Source organism: Pelodiscus sinensis, chromosome 9 (assembly GCF_049634645.1).
Source record: "Pelodiscus sinensis isolate JC-2024 chromosome 9, ASM4963464v1, whole genome shotgun sequence".
NCBI classification, from domain to species: Eukaryota; Metazoa; Chordata; order Testudines; family Trionychidae; genus Pelodiscus; species Pelodiscus sinensis.
In genome coordinates this window covers 16,513,265-16,537,391 of record NC_134719.1, presented here as the reverse complement: position 1 = coordinate 16,537,391, position 24,127 = coordinate 16,513,265, and the positions used below count along the sequence as shown (strand labels likewise).

The window sequence follows — 24,127 nt, the reverse complement described above, 5'->3', positions numbered from 1 at the left end:
TGGTCCTTTAAACCCCAGGAACTCTCTTGCATATTTGTGAGCGCCATCTGTAGGCACTTTATCTGCTCCTGTCTGTACAGACCGGCCGGCAGCACTCGACCTTCTCAGCAGAATCAAGCCGGAGCCTGTTAATCTGCCTCTTGTGGGTCCTCAAGAACGCTGACGAAAGCGTCCTGCAGAAATGGTTCACAGACCTGTCCGTGCTGCAGCTCAATCGCTTGCTGGATTTGCTGTATCTCTGCGTCTCCTGTTTTGAGTATAAGGTACGGAAATATCGGTCAGTTGTGTGCCAGCTCCCTCAGGGCATGGAATGGGATTCAGACAAGCACCCAGGCACAAAGCACAAGAGTGACGTTCCTGGCCCTTACACAGTTCCAAAGAGCTCCCTTCCCATCCCTCATGCTCTATCCATTACCCTCTTCTTGCTTCCTTCCTTCTCCTCACCCTCAAAATCCTGGCGGTTGTACCCCTCTCTGTACACACACTGGCCCTTGGTGGTGCTGCATCCCTCTGTCTTTGTCCCTTTCACCCCCATCTTCCAGCAGCCTACTGGCTCTGCCCTCTCACCATAAAATGGCTGATACAAAGTCTCCACTGTTTGTCATACTCCTGGACAGGCAAGTGGGTACCTCCCCTCACATATTATCCCTGAGGCTGCCACAAGAAGAGAGAGCAGAGAGAAGCTGACAGTTGCATTTACTCATTCCCAGGTGTCAGGGGCAGTAGAAATATAGCGGCTTCCCAGGTCACCAGTTGTCCTCTGCTCCTCCCCTTCGTTGTGTCTCCTTTGTTCTCTCCCTGCTGCTGGCTTGTCAGACCCTGCAGAGGACATCATGGCCTGGACATCTGCAACACATCCTGGCCCTGTAGGTTCCCCCGGGATTAAGAGTTCTGTCCATTTAGCCTTCTAATCCATCCCAGATAAAAAGAGGTTTCCCTCAATATCTGTACTTTTCTGGCTTGAAATCTGCAGGGCAAGAAAGTGTTTGAAAGGATGAACAGTCTGACATTTAAGAAGTCAAAGGACATGAGAGCAAAACTTGAGGAAGCTATTTTGGGAAGCATTGGGGCGAGGCAAGAAATGGTCCGAAGAAGCAGAGGGCAGCTCGGTGAGTGATCTTGGTGGTCGCTGCTGGCCTTCCTATATGAGACTGACCTGAAACTATCATCGCCTTCCTCAAAGAGCCCCCGGATCCATTAGTGCGCTGCAGGAGGATACTCATGTCAGTTGAGAGCTCCATCAGAAGAGCTGGAAGTGGTTTGCAGTACACGTTTCATTGGTCCTTTAAACCCCAGGAACTCTCTTGCATATTTGTGAGCACCATCTGTAGGCACTTTATCTATTTCCTAACGATGTACTTGCATAGACATGTCTCATTTATAGAGCACTCCTGTAACAGTGTCTGGGAACGTTAGCCTGACCTTGTAGGTAGAACCAACATCCTGTCACTGTATGTCAAGAGTGAGAGAGAAGAAATGCAGTCCCTGAAGGGATGGTTGTTTCTGCTACAGCAATAAGAGAGTGAAATAGTTAACAGTTGGGATAATTATATTGCCTTCATGTGTCACAATTAACATTCCCTTGAGATGATGAGGTATTGAGCAGGAGAAGAAGTCTGGCACAGTGTTTAGCTCATTAGACCCAGGAGAACCAGGGTCAATTTCCAACTCCATTGCCGACTTCTCATATGACCTTGACATGATACCATGCAATGGGGAGAATAGTATTTCTCTACTTTATGGCAGTATGCTGAGGACAAATACATTAACAATGTGAAGTGCTCAGATAATACAGTAATGGGGGCGGGGAAGGTTATTTAAGTACAGTAGCACCTCAGAGTTTAGAAACACCAGAGTTAAGAACCGATCAGTCAATCACACTCCTCATTTGAAGAGCCCTGCATGGATACAAACATCTACCCAAGGATATGGATGTCTGCAGATAGACATCGGAATCTGCTGTATGACCCCAGATAGGAGACATGGCAGGGGGCGAGCTGCCAGTACTGAGAACAGTTTCACCACACTCATCTCCTTTGGCCACAGCATCTTCTGGGAGTAGAGTCGTTCGGATCAGCATATACCAATGTCTACCCATGGTTAAGCATTTTTATCCACTCAGGGCTCTACTTATTTGAAACCAGAACTAAGCAATCAGGCAGTAGCAGAGTCAAAAGGAAAAAAAAAGCAAATAAAGATCAGTACTTGGGTTAAATGTAAACAACTTAAAAAAAAGTTAAAAAAATATGACAAGGTAAGGAAACTTTCTGGTTTTGTTTCATTTAAATAAAGATCATGTAGCATCTGCATGGTAAAGCTGTATTGTCAGTGCTCAGTGGTAAACTTTTGAAAGAACAACTATAATGGTTTGTTCAGAATGTTTCAGAATAACAGCCAGTCTCCCCCTGAGGCTTTTGTAACTCTGAGGTTCTGCTGTGCCTTACAGGGAAGAGCTATGGCTTTGCGTGCTATGGTGTTCTATCCTGCATTCTGTCATGTATTACTTGCAAACAAATCTTTCTTTGCCACAAGGAAAGAGTTAATACGAATTTTTAAGAAAAAAATATGTTTATGTTATCTGACAGAAAGAAGTCCATCAGGGAGTGCGTTTGGAAGTCAAGAGAACCTGAGATGGAGAAAGGATATGACACACTGGCGTCAAAACACAGAAAAGCTTGACAAGTAACTCTATCTTATCCTTCTATATCAATTATTGCACTGTCAGTTTACAAACTCAAGCCCAAACTCTACTCCCGTTGAAGCCAAAGGCAACACTCTAGTTGTCCTCCGTGTGAGCAGAATAAGGCCATAAGATGGGATAGGCTGATTGTAGGGGAACAGTTTTATGCTGACTGACACAGCATCACATGTAGCATGTGCCATTTCTTCCACAGCGCTTCAGAATGAAAATTGAGAAGACTAATTATCTTCTTAAATCCCAGTAGTAAGTTGTAATGTAGAGAAATGATCCTTCAACTATATTCACAGATAGCATATAGTCTCATGTCATCTTTCCTTAATTCCATGAGTGCATTCTGGAAATCTCCAAGCATGCATTCCTTTCCTGTCCTAATCCATCCCTTTGATTATTTTTCCACATGTGCTGTGCTTTTAGAAGCCTCAAACCAGCCAGGTACTGTAGTATCAGTGTGTGGCTTTTTAATGTAATTGTCGTTTTGTACATCTGCATACCCAGTCAGCTCTATTTGTAGTGCTTGGCAGAAGCTTTCTTTGAGTGTAACTGGCTGAAATAATCCCTTTTGCGGATCACACCCATTACTTTCTAAGTTCCCTTATTTTGCTTTGGTATTTTGCTAAGAAGCTCAGGAATGGCATGTGTGTTTTGCTGTGCATGTTTCCCGTTTTCTAAAATTGCAACCCTCAGGCTTCTATTCCCCTTTAGTGTTACTCTGAAGGCCTAGCAAAAGGACTGGCCCTGATCCATGAACTTCAAACAGCCCACGAGAGGCTGGGAAATGGAAGCCTCAGAATCCCAATGGAAGGAAGGCCAAGCCTTCTACAGTGCTTTCCCCCCCTGGACCCTGCTGGCCTCCTTTGTGATTCTGTGGGTTTCTACTAAGCTCAAATTCCTGTGCTATGATTTTGGCACAGCCATATGCTCCGCCTCATCCCTTGCAGGTTGTAGAACACAATCCCCTCAAATATATATATATATCTATAGAGATCCATGGTGCACCCACATGTTGAATACTGTATGTGGTTGCCCCATCTCAAAAAAAAAGATGATGATATATTGGTATTGGGAAAGGTTCAGAAAAGGGCAACAAAAAAAACTAGGGGTATAGATCAACTTCTTTTTGAGGAGAGATTAATAAAATTGGGACTTTTCATCTTGGACATTTGTAAAATCATAACTGATGTGAGAAAGTAAATGTGTTATTTAAATGAAATTAATAGGTAGCAGGTTTAAAATAAAAGGAAATATTTCTTCACACATCGCAGGGTCAGTCTGTGGAACTCTTTGCCAGAGGATGTTATGAAGGCCAAGACTGTAACAGAGTTCCAAGAAGAACTAGATAAATTCATGGAGGACAGGTCCAGCAGTGGCCCAGGATGGGCAGGGATGGTGGTGTTAGCTTCTGTTTGCGAGAAGCTAGGAAGGGACAACACAGGGTGGATTCCTTGATGGTTAGCTGTTCTGTTCAGGGCCCCATAGGGAATGAGTATTGGCCACTGTTGGAAGACAGGCTACTGGGCTAGATGGACCTTTAGTCTGTCCCAGCACGGCCTTTATTATGTATTTATGTTCTTAACAATACATGATGCGGTACAGAGTTCTTCCATGACATCTCCAGAATGCTGGCCACCAGAACAACAGAAATGCAGTATTTCTGCTCTGTTTGGCCATAGCATATCTGTGTAACAAGCTCTGTACAGAGTCCCATGAGATTAATTGTTGGATTTTGCAGAAATGTATTAGCCCAGTAGTTTTAGAAATTAGAATTGATATAAAGTATGTATGCATATGTTCATGCGTGTATACATAAAAATACAAAGACAGGCACATAATACATGGTGGCTGTGTCTACACTGGGCCACTTATTCCGGAAAAGCAGCCGCTTTTCCGGAATAACTTGCCAGCTGTCTACACTGGCCGCTTGCTTTTCCAGAAAAGCAATGACGATCTACTGTAAAATTGTCAGTGTTTTTCCAGAAAAACTATGCTGCTCCCGTTCAGGCAAAAGTCCTTTTCCGGAAAAACTGTTCCGGAAAAGGGCCAGTGTAGACAGCACAGTAGTCTTTTCCGCAAAAAAGCCCCGATCGCGAAAATGATGATTGGGGCTTTTTTCGGAAAAGCGCGTCTACATTGGCCACAGATGCTTTTCCGGAAAAAGTGCTTTTCCGGAAAAGCATCCTGCCAATGTAGATGCGCTTTTTCCGGAAATACTTATAACGGAAAACTGTTCCGTTTTAAGCATTTCCGGAAAAGGGTGTCAGTGTAGACGTAGCCAATGAGTGAATAGTAAGTATATGTAGTTTATCTTGTATCTCTTCCTCCATTTATAATACAATATTTGGACAAATGCCAAAAGGAACTATAGTGACACAGGTAGGCCATGGCAAAAATCTTTTCAACCCTCTCTAAAATCAAAGAATTCTCCCCACTTCTCAGGAAAAGCTTGAGTGAACAGCCTTTGTGCTATGTTCTGAAGACCATCAAACTCAGATCTAGGAGATAGGCCGTTCTAGAGTCCAGGACCCTACATCTGAGAACACCCAGCCACCAGGCCTCAGATATAGCAGTTTTTGTCTCTGTTGTCGAGAGTTATGGCAGGCTCTAAGGCAACCAGACCCCCACGTACAAAGGGCTTTGGCTCACAACCAGCACCTTAAAGGCCCTGGATGGGAAGCCGACTCTGTGTGTGGGGCACAGGTGTGAAATGTTCCAGGTGTGAATCTCCCCTGCAAGCAGCCTTACTCTGCAGTGATTGAGATTTCCAAGCTCTCCTTGAAGTGGAGCCTCCATTGATGAGTCATTGGCATGGAATCTGGATACGAGTCCACAGTGTGCCCTTGTAGCCAATAAGGAGAATGGAATATTATGGTGCATTAGGAGGAGCATTGCCAGCAGGTCTAGAGGAGTGATTATTCTCCTTTATTTGGCTCTGGGGAGGCTACAATAGTACTGCATCCAGTTCTGGGCCCCCCCATTATAGGAAAGATTGGAGAGGGTTCAGCGGAGGGCAACCAAAATGATTAGGGGGCTAGAGCACATGACCTACGAGGAGGGGCTGAGAGATTTGGGTTTGTTTGGTCTGCAGAAGAGAAGAGTGAGAGGGGATTTGAGAGCAGCCTTCAACTTCCTGAAGGGAGGTTCTAAAGAGGATAGAGAGAGGCTGTTCTCAGTAATGATGAATGGCAGAAGAAGGAGCAAAGGTCTCAAGTTACAGTCAGGGAGGTCTAGATTGGATATTAGGAGAAACTGTTTCACTAGAAGGGTGGTGAAGCACTGCAATGGGTTACCTAGGGAGGTGGTGGAACCTCCATCCCCAGAGGTTTTTAAGTCTCAGCTTGACAAAGCCCTGACTGGGTTGATTTAGTTGGGATTGGTCCTGCCTTGGGCAGGGGGCTGGACTTGATGACCTCCTGAGGTCTCTTCCAGCCCTAGGATTCTATGAATCTAACAAGAAAAGACAGACATAGCTCCTGAAAATATAAGGCTAATCCCACCTCTGCCAATTTCTGTTCCTCAACTCAGGAGTGTAATCTCTTGTTTTACCAGCCAGGTAGTTTCTATCCAAACCTCCAGTCATGTCCAGACATTGAGAATGCTGACAATTGTAGTGCTGGATCCAATGAAATAGAGACATAGGATCAAATTCCTCCCTGGTATAATTCTATAGCAGCAAACATAAAGATACAGCAGATAGGAATTTGGATTATAGAGCTGTGTGCCATCATTAGCTGATGGTACCAAACCCCAATCAATCTTTCTTATCTCAGCTAGTGGCCTCACATACCCATTGAACAGCTGATGGTACTACCAGTGTAGCCAGAGTTAATTTAGTTTTCTTTTTAAAAAAGAAATAGCTGCTAAAATAACTCCATAACCCTGCTCTCTGCGTCATACTTGCACATTCTATTCTGAGCCAGATCTGGCCTCTCTGATGCACAGGCAACACCCACTGGTTTCAGTGAGAGTTGTGAGCATTTATTCCATCTACGGGAAGAATTTGGCTCTTTAAGTTTGGTGCTCAAATATACACTCTGTAACGGATGTCGAATATGACTCCACACAAAGATTTTTATGCCACCAAGTAAAGCAATCCCACCTGGCCCTTCTTATTTTCAAGTGATGCAGTTTAAATAGTTGTACAGCCAATGCTTCAATTCAGAGCTTTTAGAGTCTAGAAATTTAGGATTAGATTATACTCTGATAGCACAGCCTCCATAGTAGGCAGAGTGTGGGGCAGGCATGTTACAGCAGCAGCTCCAGAAGAAATGTTGGCTGAGTCAGCTAAAGTTGCTCCCAGAGCCCTGGAGGTACCAGAACTGTAGCAGGAGCTCTGGCACCTTTGGTGTATGGGTTTTGCCTGCATCCAGCCAACTCGTTTGTTTGTCTCTCCCATGCTATTGCAAAGATGCAAGGGGGAGGGGGCATCCTCCTCTCCTACCTTCCTGCTCAGCCAAGTAGAGCAAGCCACTATCACACACTTACAATTGCTACTGGCTATTTGCTGAATCCAGCTAATTTTACTGAAATTAAATACTGCCACTGAAGATATTGTACTAGCAGTGGGAGTGGGACCGGCACTACTGTCAGCTATTCCTGGAAAGCAGGTGCATTGTATTTAATAGCACAATCATATGACTTTTTCTCTAGAAGGCAGATTTAAAACCTTTGAATATGATGTAGAGGCAAAAGAATCAATACCAGGTATACATACTAAGTACAATAAACTGAACCCAACCTGGGAGCCAGGACTAACAGTGCAAAAATACTAGCTCATGGAGCACCACCTTGTGTTCATATCCTGTAACATATAGTAAATGTGTTTGTCTTTTGTTGCATGTCTTATAGTGCTATTAAACTATCTTTGAGGCAGGGCTTTAGTGCTTAACATTGTTTTTAGAGGGTGACGGGTAGAGTAGGAAAGGAAAAGAAATGATCATGACCTACCCTGAGGGTGATAAACCTAAATCAAATTTTTAAACATAAAAATGTTTTCCCTCCCCCTGTGGTGTTACATCTATTAATGCATTAAGATATTCTTGTGGTGTTGTCAGTTACTAATTGTGTGTATTTATTACAACGTTTTCCCCACTGGTGAGCCTTGAGAATGTGCTGGCCTGATTTTTAAACATGCTGTAACTTGAATGCTGTCTTTTATTCCATTAGATCAAGGGCAGAGATAGAACATGAAGCGCTTATTGATGGAAATCTTGCAACTGAAGCAAATCTGATTATTTTGGATACATTAGAAATAGTTGTCCAGGTAAGGATGATGGGGGTTTTGCAGATGCCCAAATAACATTTGCTAGCACGTTAAGTGGCTCAGTTGCTTAAACTGTGCCCTCCTGCTGTTTGTATTTAAACTTTGTTGCTGCTGCAGAAAGGGGGATCTGGGAGGTGAGATCCTGGAAGAGATAAACAAGCATAGTGATTTTTCCCAAGTTTTATAGCAGTGCTTTTTATAAATCACAAACTTTCCTCCAGCCTTCTGTAAAGGTGCTTGTCCCCCTCATTAGTGTAATGCAGGAAATACTTGCTTACATGTTTTAATGTGTAAAAAATGCCAGGCAGAATATGTAATAATTCCTTGGTCCTGCAGTCCTCTGACAAATTCCTGCTAGTTCTTTCCCAGGTTTGTCATTATACTTGAGACTATTCCCATGGGATCTGCAGGAAGCATGGTGCTTCCTAGAAGAACATAGAAACGGTGCCACCTGAACTGGCCCATAAGGAAGTGCAGTGAGCTCCCTTCTGCAACTATGGCCCTACTGTTCTTTGTCCCTCAGGTTGTAAGTGTTAGTGGAGAGCAATCCCTGTGCTCAGAAGGTGAAATCCTCGCCCCATTGAAGTAATTGGCAAATCCTTTGTTGACTTCCGTGGAGCCAGAATTTCCCACAGAGAATCCAGTTGTGTCTCGCTCTTGTGCTGGGAGCATCTTCTATCTTCCAGACCCACACAAGGGCCAGCCACAGTGTGTGCCTAAAACAGTACTTGTAATAGAGCTTATAACTGTTGCATAATGCTTCAAGGCCAGATCCTTGGCAGGTGACTCCTGATTTCCACCCACTGAGGATTTGGCTCAGAAATTTGGGAGTTGCATTGCCTCCACTTAAGGCTTAAAATCACTGTCACACATTTGTAATAGTTCGGTGCCGATGATTCAGGAGAGGAACACCCCTTGGTGGGCCAAAGCGTTTGACTTTGTTTGTGTGATCCTTGATTTAATTTTGACGACAGACTGTTTCTGTGACGGAATCCAAAGAGAGCATTCTCGGCGGGGTGCTGAAAGCTCTTCTCCACAGCATGGCCTGTAATCAAAGTGCACTTTACCTACAACACTGCTTTGCCACACAGCGAGCGTTGGTCTCAAAGGTGAGTTTCCTGCAGATGCTTTTGGATTTTAGTGGGGTTTCCTCTTTAGTCTGTAGGTCACGTCACTGCAAGGCTGCTGTTGTGTATTTTCTAATGTCAGTGTTTACGCTGTGTGGCTTGATGAATGGAAGGAGACTGTTTATTCTTTATGTTTGCTGCCTGCAGTCATGCACTTTGGATCTCACTACTGTGAACAAATGAATTTGTTTTGCTGAGCTGCTTGTTAAAATGAAATCAGATCTTTTTCTAGACACACTGGGCTAATGGGCACGTTAGAGCCCCTCTTACTCATCGAGATCTACTTAGAGTTACTTACCTCCACTGTTGCAGTGCCTAAAGAGCATGCATTGCTGTCCTGCACACGAAGGACCCTCTATTCTACTGTAATGTCTCCTTTCTTCTTCCAGCTCCTTGTCATGTAATTTCACCTCTTGACATATGCAATGTAGCTGTCAGTATCGCAAATGGAGTGCAAGCTAGTGTACAGAGTTTGACCCTCAGACCTTGGAATTTGATCCATGAATCTAAGTCTAATGCAGTTTAAGTAAAGAAAGACTTATCAAAAAGAGAGGGAACTGGAAGAAAATGTACTTTATACCACATAAGCTTTCTGTCGTGTTACTTAAGGCTCGCCTCCATGAACATTTAGGCCATGGCATCCCAGGGTGTGAATCCCCGCCCCCACTAGCTAGCTGTGAACTGTCTGCATCCTGCTGACACGGGTTAATAGTTGATTTGAGCACTTTGATCCAGTCCTCTTTGTAACAGTAGTTCAGAGCCCTTGAATGAACTGTTAACGCACTGAGACAGACCACAACCTAATGCCAGCCAAAAATTACTCCCCAGCTTGCTGTAATTTACTTGTCCACATAGACAAACTCTTAGATTCCCTTATGAATTTGGCCTGTAAGTTGGCGCCAGCAGCCTCCACCACATTATTTTTCTCACATGCCGTCACTACAGTTCCCTGAGCTGCTGTTTGAAGAGGAGACTGAGCAGTGTGCTGATCTCTGCCTGAGGCTTCTGCGACACTGCAGCAGCAGTATTAGTACTATACGGTCCCATGCGAGTGCCTCTCTCTACCTCCTTATGAGACAGAACTTTGAGATTGGGAATGTAAGTACACATCAGCTGCTGCTGTTACTGTATGAGCATCATTTGGTGCTTGTGAATATTCTGAAAGCACCTAGCGGGGATGGAGGGGATCAAAGGCACCAAGCAGTGAAGTGACTTTGCTGTGTTTCACACGTTAGCTCAGTGGCAGAACAGAGATTAAAAACCCCAGCCTCCTGCGTTCTAGTTTGATGACCTGGCCCTAGACCAGGCTGCCTCTTGTGCCATTTTTAGGGATGTATAAAAAATACCTGACTAGGACCTCCAGTGAAATGTTGAATTTTTCTTACCCTCCAACTGAAGGACTTGTGTTTATTACTCTTTGTTTTTGTAGGACCAGGTCGGGCTGTTAGGCCTCTTGCAAGAGATTGTGTAGACCCAGGGTGGGTAATAATTATTGATGGAGGGGCCACTGCAAGATTTTGGCAAGTGGTCAAAGGCAGAGGTTGGGTGCAGAAGGGAGCTAGGGGTAGGAGACTGGGGTGCAGAAGGAGGTGTGGAGTCTGAGAGGGAGTTTAGCTAAAGGAGGGGGTTGTGATCTGGGGCAGGGGTTTGGGCTTCAGGGCCTGGGAGGGTATAAGGGTGCAGGAGAGGATTCTGGCCTGAAGGAGGTATGTAAGAGGGGTGTGGGGTCTGGGAGGGGCGTTGTGGCCTGGAAGAAGGGGGTGCAGAAGTTTTAGGGGCAGGGAAATGGGATGCAGAGTCAGGGAGGGGGTATGGGTGTAGGAGAAGATTCTAGCCAGGAGAGGGCAGGGTCTGGGAGGGAATTGTGACCTGGAAGGAAGAAGGGGAGGAAAGGGTACAGAAGGTTTGGATGTTGGCCTGGGGCAGGTAGTTTGGGGGGGGGAAGGGAGTGGGTGCCAGAGGCAGGCTCTGGGGGGGAGGCGCTTACCTAGGTGACTCCCAACGAGCAGCCCTGCAGGAACCTGAGGCAAGCTTTCTGCTTCTCTGCTGAAGTCTCAGTAGGCTGGCTGCTCCACATGGCTCTGCTCCAGGCATGGGTGGGGGGAAGGAAGGAGGCTTTATATGCTGCCCCTACCCCCAGTAAAATTTTTCAGCTCCTATTGGCCGGAAACTTGCCAGTGGGAGCTGAGAGATTTTGTTGGAGGGCAGGGTCAGTGTTCAAAAGTTACCTCTTCCCTCCCCAGCATCTAGAGCAGAGAGCAGCTGGCTATTTAAAGCATGAGCTGCTCTCTGCCTAAGGGTTCAGGTGAGGCAGCTGTGGGTCAGATCTGGTGGCTTGGTGGGCAGAATCCGGTCCACTGGCATCCTCTTGCCCACCCCTGGTGTACACCCACATTACTCTGTAGTGCACAGTGACACGTAACATTCTTGGGAAATGCAGCCACTGCCCTCCTTGTAGCTCTCCCTGTAAGAGAGAGCCCCAATCTGCCCCTAGACTGTCCCATCACAGGGCTTATATGTCTCCCCTGTGAAAGATCTGTATGAATCTAGACTAATTAGATGCTGTTGGTTTTGTTTTCTGTTTGAATCTAATTAGATCTCTGCCTGATTTTCCCCCCATATGTACTTTACATTACAAAGAGAGGTCCCAGTGTTCCCTTTACCATTCAATGTTTTAATCGTGCCACTGCAGCCGTCTCACAAAAGTGTACCCAAAACACCTTGTGTTTCATTAGAGTCCCTGGAGCTGAGATCAGATTGTTCATCTTGTGATAAAACCTTTGCTGTTTGTGAACAGCTGAGACCTAAGAGCACAAGGGCTCAGGTGCTCTTAGGTTGAGAGAAAAAAGAGGAAGGAGATTAATCTTAGTCCGCTGGTCTCCAGCCTTTTTAAGCATGAGATCACTTTTTTGAATTTAAGTGCTATCCAGGATCCATCTCAAACCCAAACACTCTTGCCCCGGCCCTGCTCACTCCATTCTCCCTCCCTTCCCCATCCTCCCTCACTTTTATCAGGTCAAGGGCAGAGGGGTGGGGTGCGAGGGAGGGGGATGCAGCCTCTGATCTTGGGCTAATGGATTTGGAGTGTGGAAGGGCTTCTGAGCTGAGACTGGGGCAGGGAGTTGAGGTGCAGGAGGGGTTCAGGGTGCAGGCTCTGGGATGGAGTTTAGGTGCAGGGGGACTCAGGGCTAGGGCAGAGGTTTGGGGTATGTGAGGGGCTCAGGACTGGGTCGTGGGTTTAGAATGAAGGTGACTGCTGGGTGGTGGTGCAGGATGTAATAGTTGCAGTGAACAGTTCCTATGGAGTCACACCTTTTTCTGTTGTAGAACTTTGCCAGAGTGAAAATGCAGGTCACCATGTCCCTCTCGTCTCTGGTTGGAACGTCCCAAAATTTCAATGAGGAATTTTTAAGACGTTCTCTGAAGACTATTTTGACATACGCTGAAGAGGATCTGGAACTCAGGGAGACAACATTCCCTGATCAGGTTAGAGAAATACTGCCAGCTCAGGAGTTACATTTAGCTGGAAAAAGTGGCTGGATTTTTTTTTTTTAAGACTTTGGCTCATTCTAGGTTTTCAAAACAGGCTGATTTTAGATTAAGCCATGTTAAGTTAGGGATATTTTTATTTATGATCCATGATCTGGGCTAGAAAACAAACCCAGTGATTAGCTCCCACTGATAAGGAGGAGCAAACACACAAAAGAATAAGCAACAGGCCTAATGTGGTAGTGCGTAATATGGTTCCTGATGGCAGTTTGTTACATTGACGTCTGTGTTACAGGTCCAGGATCTTGTGTTCAACCTCCATATGATCCTCTCTGATACAGTTAAAATGAAGGAACACCAGGAAGATCCAGAAATGCTGATAGACTTGATGTACAGGTAAAGTCTATAGTCCAGTTGCAGAATATGTACAGTGGATGCCCCTGAACAATCAGCTGTGATTTTTGAATGTATCTGTGTTTGCTCTATTTCCCATCTTACAGAACTTGAAATTGCCCTGTCCTAGTGATTTTAAGTAGCATTCACCTTTTATTGAACTTAATGCTACTTTCCATTTGTTAGGATCCCCATTGTGCTCAGCGTGCAAATATCAGTAAAGGAAGAAGCCAGATTGTGCTATTCTGCTTCCTTACCTGGTCCCTAGTTCAAAATATTTCAGTTGCACCACTTTTCCTGCACACACAGGAGGCCATTGAGACAGGGGGCAGGGTCTGCTCTGAATGACTTGGTATATTTCAGGTTATGCTCAAAGTGCATTGGCAGAGGAGATATGGGAAGCTCATACAATGTCTGCCCACACTATGCCCAGTCCTGCCCAAAGCTAATGGGGCTTAGTCATACAAGAGGCTGAATACTGTAGCCTTGATCTAGCAAAGAACAGAAGCCCACACTTCACTAGAAGCCATAGTTGTCATGTTCTAAGAACATTAAATCAACTCTCAGATTGTTTTTAAAACGAGTTCTTCTGCTTAAACCAGTGGTGTGCCACCTGTGGCTCGCAGACCTCTTGCTGCTGGCCTGCGAGACATTTTGCAACCCGCAGGGTTGCCAGATTCCATTGATTTTCATCTGCATAGTTTCATTCCTACCAGTATTACTAAAGTGACACGCATGTAAAGCCAGGGCACATGCAATGAGGTATGTGCTGATTACAGTCTAGGAATCATGTGCTTCCTCTGCATCCAGTCAAAGTGCTGCTATGGTTCAGCGCACTGTGCAAATTCTAGGTACGTAAGTGCAATTATCAAAAACTACCTTATCCTGGGAGACTGTCTTGGTTACAACACTCTTGTGGCCAACTGAGATGAAAGAGGGCCACTCATGCAGCCTACTCACTTGCCTAAGTTGCCCATCGCTGGTTTTAAACAATACCATGCTTCTTCCTATGCTGTTTCTATAATATTGATTTACACTGATGTTTGTGCAACTTGATTAACCTCTAGGCATTATAGCAATATAAATATTAAATGATAACACCAAGAGTTTCCTAGCTCAGAAATCTAGTCAGTTATTTTACATATTATTCTAGTTCATATCTGTTTATCTTGTGCATTACAAGAAAGCCCAGAACAATTGGGAGGCACTTGTAAAATAAACATATAAGTAAATAAACACTAATTGGAAGACATTTATTTTCATCTAGAATTGCAAAGGGCTATCAGACTTCCCCAGATCTGCGACTGACCTGGTTACAGAACATGGCTGGAAAGCATTCAGAAAGGAGCAATCATGCCGAATCTGCCCAGTGTTTGGTCCACTCTGCAGCCCTTGTGGCTGAATATTTAAGCATGCTTGAGGATCGAAAATACCTTCCTGTAGGGTGTGTAACATTTCAGGTAGGAATGTGTTTCCCTCCACCCAAAATTATGCATTTTGATTTTCTGCTGACTAATCTGAAATATGAAGCAACTGTAAAAGGTCTTAAAGTACAAATCAAAGTTGTTAATTGAAGTGGTAAGAAATAGACTTGAAAACAGCTTTAATACTGTTTTGTCAATCCAGCCAGTGTGTAGAGTGTATAATTTTTCTGACACCATGGTTGAAAGCTGTTTTTGTGATTAGATTGTGATTAATCACATGACGCCTCAATGCAGCAGAGCATTTAAGGTCATGCTTAATTTTGAGCATGTGAGTAGTCCCACTGACTTAAAGTTAAGCAAGTGCATAAATGCTCTGCTGGATTGGGGCCCATGGTAAAATGAAAATTCTTGAAATTTGCCTCTTTCGAAGAGGATGTTGCCTCTGAAGAAAGCCCTTTGGCCCAGTATCAGATTAACTGTATAATCTGGACTATTAAGTGTAGTTGCTTAAATAAAACATTTCAACTCTGTCTAAATTATGTCTCCTTAGAACATATCTTCTAATGTTTTGGAAGAATCCGCAGTTTCTGATGATGTTGTCTCACCAGATGAAGAAGGTATCTGTTCTGGGAAGTATTTTACAGAAGCAGGTCTGGTGGGATTGCTGGAACAGGCTGCAGCATCTTTCTCCATGGTAGAAGTTTTTAATCTCTCTATATATCTACTTCAGAGAGCTCATAGTGCTGACAGTACTCAGGAAAATGTTTTGTAAATGAGACAGTGTAATTCTGCCATATCTCTTAGTTTATTTTGATGGCGTTGGAAGCATAGTTTCTCCTGGATGGCTCAGTTAACCCCCTAAAGTAACCTGCAGTCAACTGTAGCTTAGCACTGAATGGGTTTTGTGGGTTTGTTTCTCATATTTCCAGTTCAGCATTTCTGATAATTGAGTTTTAGTTAGTTGGTAAGAGCTAGTTCTAATTCTAATTCACCATTAGTGAAAGACAAATGATATCTTTACATTATTGGTTAAAGACCATGTAGTTCTTTGCATCCTTTTGGGTAAAGGGGTCTGGAATCCAGGACACACACAGCTGGCGAGTGGTATCTTTGGGTGTGTCTACACAGCAAAGTTATTTTGGAATAACTTTGTGAGCATCTACACAGAAATTGCGTTATTTTGAAATAATTTCAAAATAACGGATGGCTTATTCTGATTTCTGTAAACCTCATTCTACAAAGAATAACACCTGTTCTGAAATAGCTATTTTGAAATAAGGCGTGTGTACACGCTCCACTTCTGCTATTTCAGATAAATAGCCCCTCACCAGAGCCATTCTAAGTTATTCCTCCTGGGGCTCTACATTGAGATAGCACATCTACTTTAGGGAAACCTGCCTTGGACTAATTCTGAGACTTCCCTGCAGTGTAGGCGTGCTATTTTGAAATAAGCTATTTTGGAATAACTATTCCAGAATAGCATATTCCGAAATAACTATGCAGTGTAGACGTAGCCTTTGTGACCTCATCCCATAGACAGTCTTCCATTGATTGCTAGGCAGGTTTTGTGATCTGTGACTAGGGAGAGGGCAGGCTAGTGTTAAGAGGGCAGAGGTTGGGATGGTAATAGGGTGGTAGCAATGTACCCATCAGAGGCAGGATTTTAAGGACAAGGTAACTATTTACCACAACATGATTTTGAATTCCCTTTGGCAGGGCAGCGCAGCACAACTCCTGCAATGGAGTGACAAATCTGTGAGGGAGGAGGGAGGCATAGTGCCTCTGCAGATCCTTCTGTAGCCACCCATGGCAGGTGGAACCCCAGTCAGATCACTGCGGGTTGGAGAGGGCAAATGGAGCTTCTTGGAAGATGTGCTTCTGGGAGACACTTCACTAATCGTATCTCATGGAGTCTGAGAAAGCAAATATAAGTGACACAAAGCCAAGTCACACTAGACCTAAAGAGCCATACTGTGCACTCAGACTACTGTTCCCATTGACTTGTTTAATATTGGACTCAGCCTCTCCCCTCTTGTGCATGCATTTTAAATCGAGAATAGCCCAACTTTACTAATAAATTAGCGTACTAAAAAATAAACAGGAATGTGTTATTAAATGTGCTTTTTGGTTCTATGAATTATTGGGGATTTGATACCTGAAAAAAAAAACCTAATTAAATCACAATAAATGTAGAAAAAAAATCCTGATTAAATCATGATAAATGTAGACATACAAGCAACCACTTCAATTTTGTAATCTTCCTTACTGAAAGTACTGTGAGCATGTATTTTATACTGGGTGCGTTTCTTGTATTTTTTTTCCTGTTGAATTAATAGAAAAATCCATCTGATACACATTATTTTTGTAGGCTGGCATGTATGAAGCTGTTAACGAGGTTTACAAAGTCCTCATTCCTATTCATGAAGCTAACAGAGATGCCAAGAAACTGTCCACGATTCATGGTAAACTCCAAGAAGCATTCAGCAAAATTGTTCATCAGGTAATGATTTTAATCTCTAGCTGTAGTTTGAACCCTGAAGATATTTGACATGTTTTAGTGTTCTCCACCAAAAAGGAAAGTGCAATTTCAATCAGATTATATGAATGTCATCAAAATGATAGTTTGCAAATGATCATTGAACTTTCAAGGGACATTTATGATCATTACAAAGACATCAAGTCTGCACATACAAACTTTTAGTGTAAATAACAAAAATGATGAAGAGTTAAGAAATCTGTTAGTTGCCTGGTCCTTACTAGTTATAGATGCATAATTTCACGTGTTCCTCTAAAATATGCTGGGAGAAAAGCATGGTTACATTTAGGTTACTAAATGACATAAAAAAATATTGGAGTTTTATTTAGCCCTTCATACGCTGCATGAGTTATTTTGAACTTCACCAAAATCTTTTGTACATTAAATAAAAATATAAAAGAAGACCAAAATATCCTTGTTTCCCTCCCTCTGAAATTATCTTTCATTCTGAATATACTTATTATTATTATTATTATTTTATTAATCCTTCAAATGGTATCCACCAGTATAACTAAAAGTCAGACAACATCCAGATAATTGAAAAAGAAGACATTTAGGAATGAGATAGCTGGACTGTGTTATTAGCAAAACAGTAGTCTCAGCTAAATATATTGTATTGTTTCCTGCCCTTTTCCATGCATTATTAGCTACCTCATAGCAAATCCTGCTCTGATGACTGAAGGCAGTGATGTTAGATCAGGCCCGCAGGCAAGAGCTCGGTTCCCACTGGGCACTGTAAAACCTGTGGCCCTGATTCAGGAAAGCATGCAAACACATGCTTAACTTTTAAGCTAAAGGTTAATCATATGCTTAAAAGTTGACCTGAATGGGGGAGATTTCCTGACCCGGGGAGATTTCCTGACCCGAGGCCTATGATCAGTAGGATTTGAAGGCACCACAGAGGAGACACTCTGCATCTTGCAGTGTCAGAGCATTCATGCAGACCCATGTGCACCAAGGTGCTGAGCACTTCTTGGAAGATGCTGAAAGACCTCATTTCCCACAGAGCTCAGTGAATTTCAGCTCAATGGGAAATAGTATCACTTGTTATCTTATAGGATTGGCTCCCAGGACTAGGCCTTTTCTGTGAGGGAATGTAAGAACTCAGTAGCCAGTTCTAAAATGAATAGCAATACAGTGGTTTAGAATGTCTCCCTCACATGGACTGAGTATGTTATCGGACAGCTGGTTTTCTTACACGTCTGTGACAGTATAAGTGGGACCAGCTCTTCCCTGGATGGATATCTGCATAGTTCCATTGACTATGCTGATTTACCCCAGCTGAAGATCTGGCCTTGATCTCCCCACGTGATAACTTTCAGCATGGCTGTGCCAGAATTCCTGATATTCACCTGATATGATACACTGACTAATAAAGGACCAAAAAGAAGTTGATGGCTCTCTAATCAATCATGCACTATCCTTCTCAGCCAAAGGAAACGATAGGCCACTGTAGGAGCCTGGTAACTTATGATTGAGAGCATTGTAGATGAATATACCTTAAAATAATGGTCATGTTTTGGCCTTTGAAACATATTTTTTTGTTTCTGTGACATGCCCTTTTCACTTTTTATTACACAGAGTACTGGCTGGGAGGTAGGTAATATTTTAGTTAGTAAAGAACACTAATAGATTGATCAGATGACTCATGCCAATGCTTTGCCCACATGTGCTAGTTGTGGGTATTTCTGTTGCTGTCTGCTGTTTAAACTGAATTCATTAACCAAAGAAATATCAAAAACTATTGTTGTAGTTGTAGGATACTCTTCCTAAGAAGCTATAGGTAGTGCATGGATGCCAATGTGTTCCACTAATGAGGTTCTTTGGTGAATGAGCCACTGTATCATCACTAGTTTGTTTTTATATTTTGTTTATAATTCTTCTCATCAGCATTGACACAGAATACCATATTTTCTCTTCATACCATATTTTCACCCCACAGGGGTCGATTTAAGTGCTTATGCTCAGAGGTGTCAAAAGTAAAACCTGCAATGGCTAAGCAGACATTAGCTCATAGTAAACCCATTTAATCTTGGTAATTTATAAATGCTGAATACTTCTCTTTAATGCAATTTTTGGGTGGGAATAAAATAGCTGAATTCTTTTAACGCCAGAGATGTTGTTCTGCTGCTTTTGATTTTAGCAGAGGCTGTCTGCATTTCTACAATATCAACCATGAGAGATGTGCATTTGGATTAAAAACAAACTCTGTCTACTAGATCTCTCACCCAGACCCAGTTCACTCTTGTTTTGATGAATCAGCTCATAGGTCAGCTGCTTATGTTTACATAGTTGCTCTTATACATTAACTTCAATGGACTACAATTTTTTTAACGTTTTTTTAAGTCTACTCCTACGTTATTTTTCTCAGTTCCCAAAAGCACTTTATAAGCACTGATAGCAGCTTCTGCTTTGCTTTGAATCAAGCAACTCAGTCTGGTGCACTGTTACTATTAAGATTATTCATTACTTTAAGACCCTAATGCAGGAAAGCATGTAAGTACCCATGCTTTCCTGAATTGAAGCCTCTATAAGAGGTCTTACTTAATGCAGTTTTGGCTAGACATGTCTAAACTTCATGTCACATCCTGGCTTGTCAAGAACTAAAATTCAGTCATTTACCTATTATCGCTGATGTAAAAGAACTTCTCTTGTAAATTGCTTGCTTTTTACTGTTACAAGTCCTAGCAGATGAGCAACCCAACAATCCAATGTTTGTCATACACCTGTAAGTTACTTATGCTCAATATCCAGTAAGTAATGAAAGCCTGTGAGCATCTATTTTGATCAATCCTCATGATGCTAAATCGACCCCTGGACTGTCCCCTGTCATTGGTTATGATTTTAACATCATTCAGTCTTGTTTTATTGCATGGTAAAACACACCCATCGTTTATGTTCTGCTCTACTGTGATGCACTGTCATTGCCACCTTTTGCTAAGCTTTTTGCTTCGTAGCCTTCAAGTTTGTTGCATGTTTTTCTTTTTTCTTTATTGTTTAAAATACTTTAGTGATGCTCACCTCTCTTTTTTTTAAATTTTATTTATTTGCTGCCAATTGCTGCTTGTTTGTTTTATGGAAATTCCCTAATTAAAATACTTTCTGTTTTCTCCTCTATCGCCCTGGTTGCTGACCCTCCTCCCCACTTTTACTATTGTCTGTTGTGGTAAGTTCCTACTTCGTGGATTTTCTTTTTTTACTCTGTGGAGACCTCAATTATTGTGTTTCACCAAAGAGCAATGTCAACTAAAAGATCCACGCAGCATATCCCTGGAAAAGCAGTCTTGCCAACTCAGGTGTTCAAAAATCAGGAGTCAGCTCACAAGCCATTCATGAGATTTTGTTTATAAACGATGGTTTGTGTAAAAGCATTTTTAAATTTACTTTCTGGTGGTTGACCTTTTAGTATTCACCTTTGCATGCTTTTCACTGCCGACTGTGAAATGTTAAAAGCAGAAGCCTGTGGAGAATCACACCAAATTACAAGGAGCTGTAGCTTAAAACCATCAACTATTGAAAGACTTTAAGAATTGGCAAGACTGTCGTAAAGACATTGTACATTGGATTAAAATCAACAAGACAATGTAAAACTCCATAACAATTTGGGGTGATCAGTTCCCTCTCTAACATGGAGGGAGGAGTTATTTTTGCTCAGACCTATTTTGGGCCAATTCTACTTCCATTTATGCCCATTCTGCCCTTTTGTCAGTAGATGGGCCTCTGCTGTGTCTAATTTTTCAGCCTTTAATTAGGTGAATCTAGTTGGCAAAGCTTTTGGTGTGTGCGAGAGAGAACTTTAAAACTTTATGCCCCACAATGTTGAAAGGTATTTACCATGCATAATAACAAATCATGAACCCTTCATAAATCATGGTGGCTGTTATCTGCTCTGCCGGTTCTGTAATGGCTACTCAGTGTTCACCTTCATTCTCTTCTCCTCCCAAAGACCTATTATTTCAAGAAAAATAATAGGTGAGAAAATGCTTTGTTAATAATTTCTCCCTCATAACTGCATTTTTAGCTCTCTTCAGAAATTAGGTCATGGATTACTTTTAAATTACTTGTTTGGTTTTTAGTACTATGTTTTCAGGGCCTTTGGAATTGATGTAATTTCTAAGGGAAAATCCTGGAAAAAATTAGAACCATCACATCCTTATAGCACAATACTTTTTAGATTATGTTATGTTATCGTCTAGTTCATTGCCAGCAGACTAACCACGGAATTTGATTCTTTGTTTCACTTCTGATGCTACGGAGGTACATTGAAGTTTCCCTAGGGGCCTAGCCTGATGTTTTCCTTCAGTCTTGCCCAGACACCTTTGAAGAGCCACCACTAGACACTGGAATTCAAAGACCAACTACCTCCCCATAGTGTCGAATTTCCTGCGTTGTCCTAGTTATCTGGCCTACTTTTAGCACTATTAGGCAAAGACAAATCATTCAAATTCAGTTGATTAATCCCAAATCTGCATGTAACTACCTCTGACTCGAAAATCAGCCTTTGTGTGAGTAACTCATTTGGTTCCTAGTCACAGTAACTCAAACAAACATGGACTTAACACAAGTAAAAGCCCTTCGGTATTTCCCAACCAGGCTGGAAAATGGGTTTTTCCCAATTCCAGGAGGCTCACAGGTTCCAGGAGGCTCACAGTTACTAAAAGTATATGAAGGATAAAAATAGCACATACGCATTTGCCCATACAGATAGGTGTGTGTTCACCCAGCTGCCTGTTTTGCACATGCAAATACTCATTTGTGGCTGCACAGGAGATAATTAGTTGTGCATGGGCATTCATAGTGAGCTGGCAGCCAAGTCAAATCTGAACCGGGAAAGAGCATGTAGACAGTGGTGGTAAGAAGTAGCAAGTGGCACTGAGGGTATGAGAACTTCGTATTGGATCCAGATCTTCCCTATATCTGACAACCAACCAGTTTTCAACTTCACCCCAGCTAGATGCTCTCATCTGTCTACAATGTTCCCCCCTTGGAAGCCATCCACAAACTCAGCTGCCCCCTGTTTCTCCTCAGTCTATTTAGCTACCTCCCTCCCCAGCCTTCACACCAAACCCAGCTTCCCTTAGCTACCCCAAAGCTTCTCTGAGCCATTTCCATCCAGACAGCACCCACCTATTCCCTGGACACCTGCCAGTACCCCATCCATGCTTGGGGTTGTGGTGCATTGATCTTGACCCAACATTTTATAATAATCTATAATGTATTTGCAAAATGAACATTTAATGAGCTAATTTGCATGTTTTCAAATAATTTGCATGTCATGTTATACTCAGAGCTGCACAAAACTTGGCAGCTGCGTATTTCATGGCTGGGAAGAGGGACACAGACATTAAGGTTAATATGCATTGGGATTTGGGCACCTAACTCCCTTAAACTCCTATGAAAATCCATACACACTAAAATGTTCCCTCCTCCTTCATTGTGTTCCCTTTGTGGTATACTTGTGGCCACTTAGCAAGGCTGACCTCCCAGAGCTGCAAATGGCTTTCAAGCGGGTGCGACATACAGCAGCGCAGATTTGGAGATCACAAAGGGTTAATGCTGAGGGAAAAGCAGATGAAAAGAAACTTTTGGGAGATTTTTCTTGTTTTTTTTAAATCTGGGACTCATGCTTTTCTATAGGGCTAAATGAAGATGATGTTGGTGGGTTAGTGTGTTGGGAAGTGTGGTGACGGGATTCGCATACATGGATCCAGAGCTTGTGGCCTAAGCACTCCTACCATGTTATTTAATGCTTAAAGAAATCTTTCCCCAGCTGCCCAGGGACTAAATGTTATCGAAACTCTCATTCATTTAAGAAGTCTCAGAGGTGGAGCTGTGTTAGTCAGTAACTTTAGAAACGTGTAGTCCCGTGGCACCAAAGGTAGAGGATCATGAGATTTTATCCATGAAAGCTGATGATCCTGGACTTTTGTTAGTCTCTTAAGATGCCTCAGGACTACTCGTTTTTCACTCATATAAGACGTTTTAATGATGTAGCTTGTACCTGAAGAGGGCAGTTCTGGAAGGAAGAAGAAACAGCATGGCCATATAGGCAAACCACCTCCACCAGGAGATCTTTTTGGCACATGGTAGTGTTTGAAAATTATTGTTGTGCCTATACAGGTTGGCTCAGTCTAGAGCTGGTGCTAGGTACAAGTAGACCAGGCAATTGGTTAGGGAGCTGAGCAGCTCCTATGACTTATTAGTATTTGTTGAGGGATTATGGTCCGGGAGAGGGTGTGTGCAGGCTCTGGGAAGGAGTTTGGGTGTGGGGGGACTCAAGTCTGGGGCAGGAGCAGCAACTAAAGTGGGTGGGTAGAGGGGCAACTAACGTGCCAGTGCTTGATATCTTCCTGGCTAAACCAGTCAGGATCCCCTGTCAGAGGTTCCAAGAGCTACCGGTAGATCCAGATCTCCTGGTTGGTGACCGCTGCCCTAGTGGCAGCCAGTGGCATTGCAGCCCATTTCTGTGGTGGGAAAGGAAATCCTGTGCAAAACACAGTGGGACAGAATTCCTCCAGGAATAAATACAGTTCCCCAGGGCTTATATAAAACAAGCCCCCTGGAGCCCACATACAACACACAAGTGCTGTGGTAGCTCCATCTGGGCTCCGTAGTTCTGACTTGTAACTAGGGTTACTAAGTACGTTTAGAAAAAATACTGGACATACTTGATGGGGGGGGCCCACTGGGCTGGTGGGGGCGGCGCTGCTCGCCAGAGGAGATAGGGGAGGGTTGGGGGCAGCGCGGCTGGCCGGAGGAGATGGGGGGGGGGGTCAGGGGCAGCATGTCTGGCCGGGGGAGGTGGGGAAGGGGTCGGGGGCAGCGCGGCTGGCCAGGGGAAATCAGGAGAAGGAGAACCGGCCGGCAGGAAGCAGGGGTGGCCAGGAGGGGATCGGGGGCAGTGGAGCTGGTCGGGAAGGGTCTGGGGAAGCAGGGGAGGGGGGGGGGACTGACCTGGGCACGTGCAGATCCCGAGGCGCTGTCAGTCCCGCACACAGTCTGGAGAAGTGCGAGTGAGTCCGACTGAGGCTCCACCACGTGCTCAGAAGCAGGGACAGGGCTTCTCCTCCTCCCCAAGGCATCAAATGCAGCCAGGGCTCCCAACGCCAATCGCGCCCTGCCTCCCCAGCCACTCCCCTGCCCCCACCAGGCTTCCATCCAGCACCCAGCCAGAAATCCAGGAAATACTGGACATTGCAC

The 24,127-nt window shown here is 43.5% G+C and overlaps 1 protein-coding gene across 11 annotated transcripts in view; it reads left to right on the top strand.

The window, feature by feature from the left end:
• The window catches only part of DOCK7 (dedicator of cytokinesis 7), a 164,663-nt gene that overhangs the window by 126,108 nt on the left and 14,428 nt on the right, over positions 1-24,127 (top strand). For 3 of the 11 annotated variants that reach the window (XM_075936135.1, XM_075936137.1, XM_075936140.1), the window contains 13 exons: positions 81-263; positions 974-1,109; positions 2,586-2,682; positions 3,116-3,133; positions 7,862-7,958; positions 8,933-9,067; positions 10,031-10,183; positions 12,413-12,571; positions 12,870-12,970; positions 14,235-14,427; positions 14,942-15,085; positions 16,760-16,891; positions 18,509-18,523. In XM_075936135.1, coding sequence (XP_075792250.1) covers positions 81-263; positions 974-1,109; positions 2,586-2,682; positions 3,116-3,133; positions 7,862-7,958; positions 8,933-9,067; positions 10,031-10,183; positions 12,413-12,571; positions 12,870-12,970; positions 14,235-14,427; positions 14,942-15,085; positions 16,760-16,891; positions 18,509-18,523 — 1,563 coding nt within the window. Of the gene's footprint in view, positions 1-80; positions 264-973; positions 1,110-2,585; positions 2,683-3,115; positions 3,134-7,861; positions 7,959-8,932; positions 9,068-10,030; positions 10,184-12,412; positions 12,572-12,869; positions 12,971-14,234; positions 14,428-14,941; positions 15,086-16,759; positions 16,892-18,508; positions 18,524-20,098; positions 20,284-24,127 lie in introns of all 11 variants that reach the window. The other 8 variants (XM_014575330.3, XM_006126761.4, XM_006126764.4 and 5 more) reach the window with 4 other exon arrangements.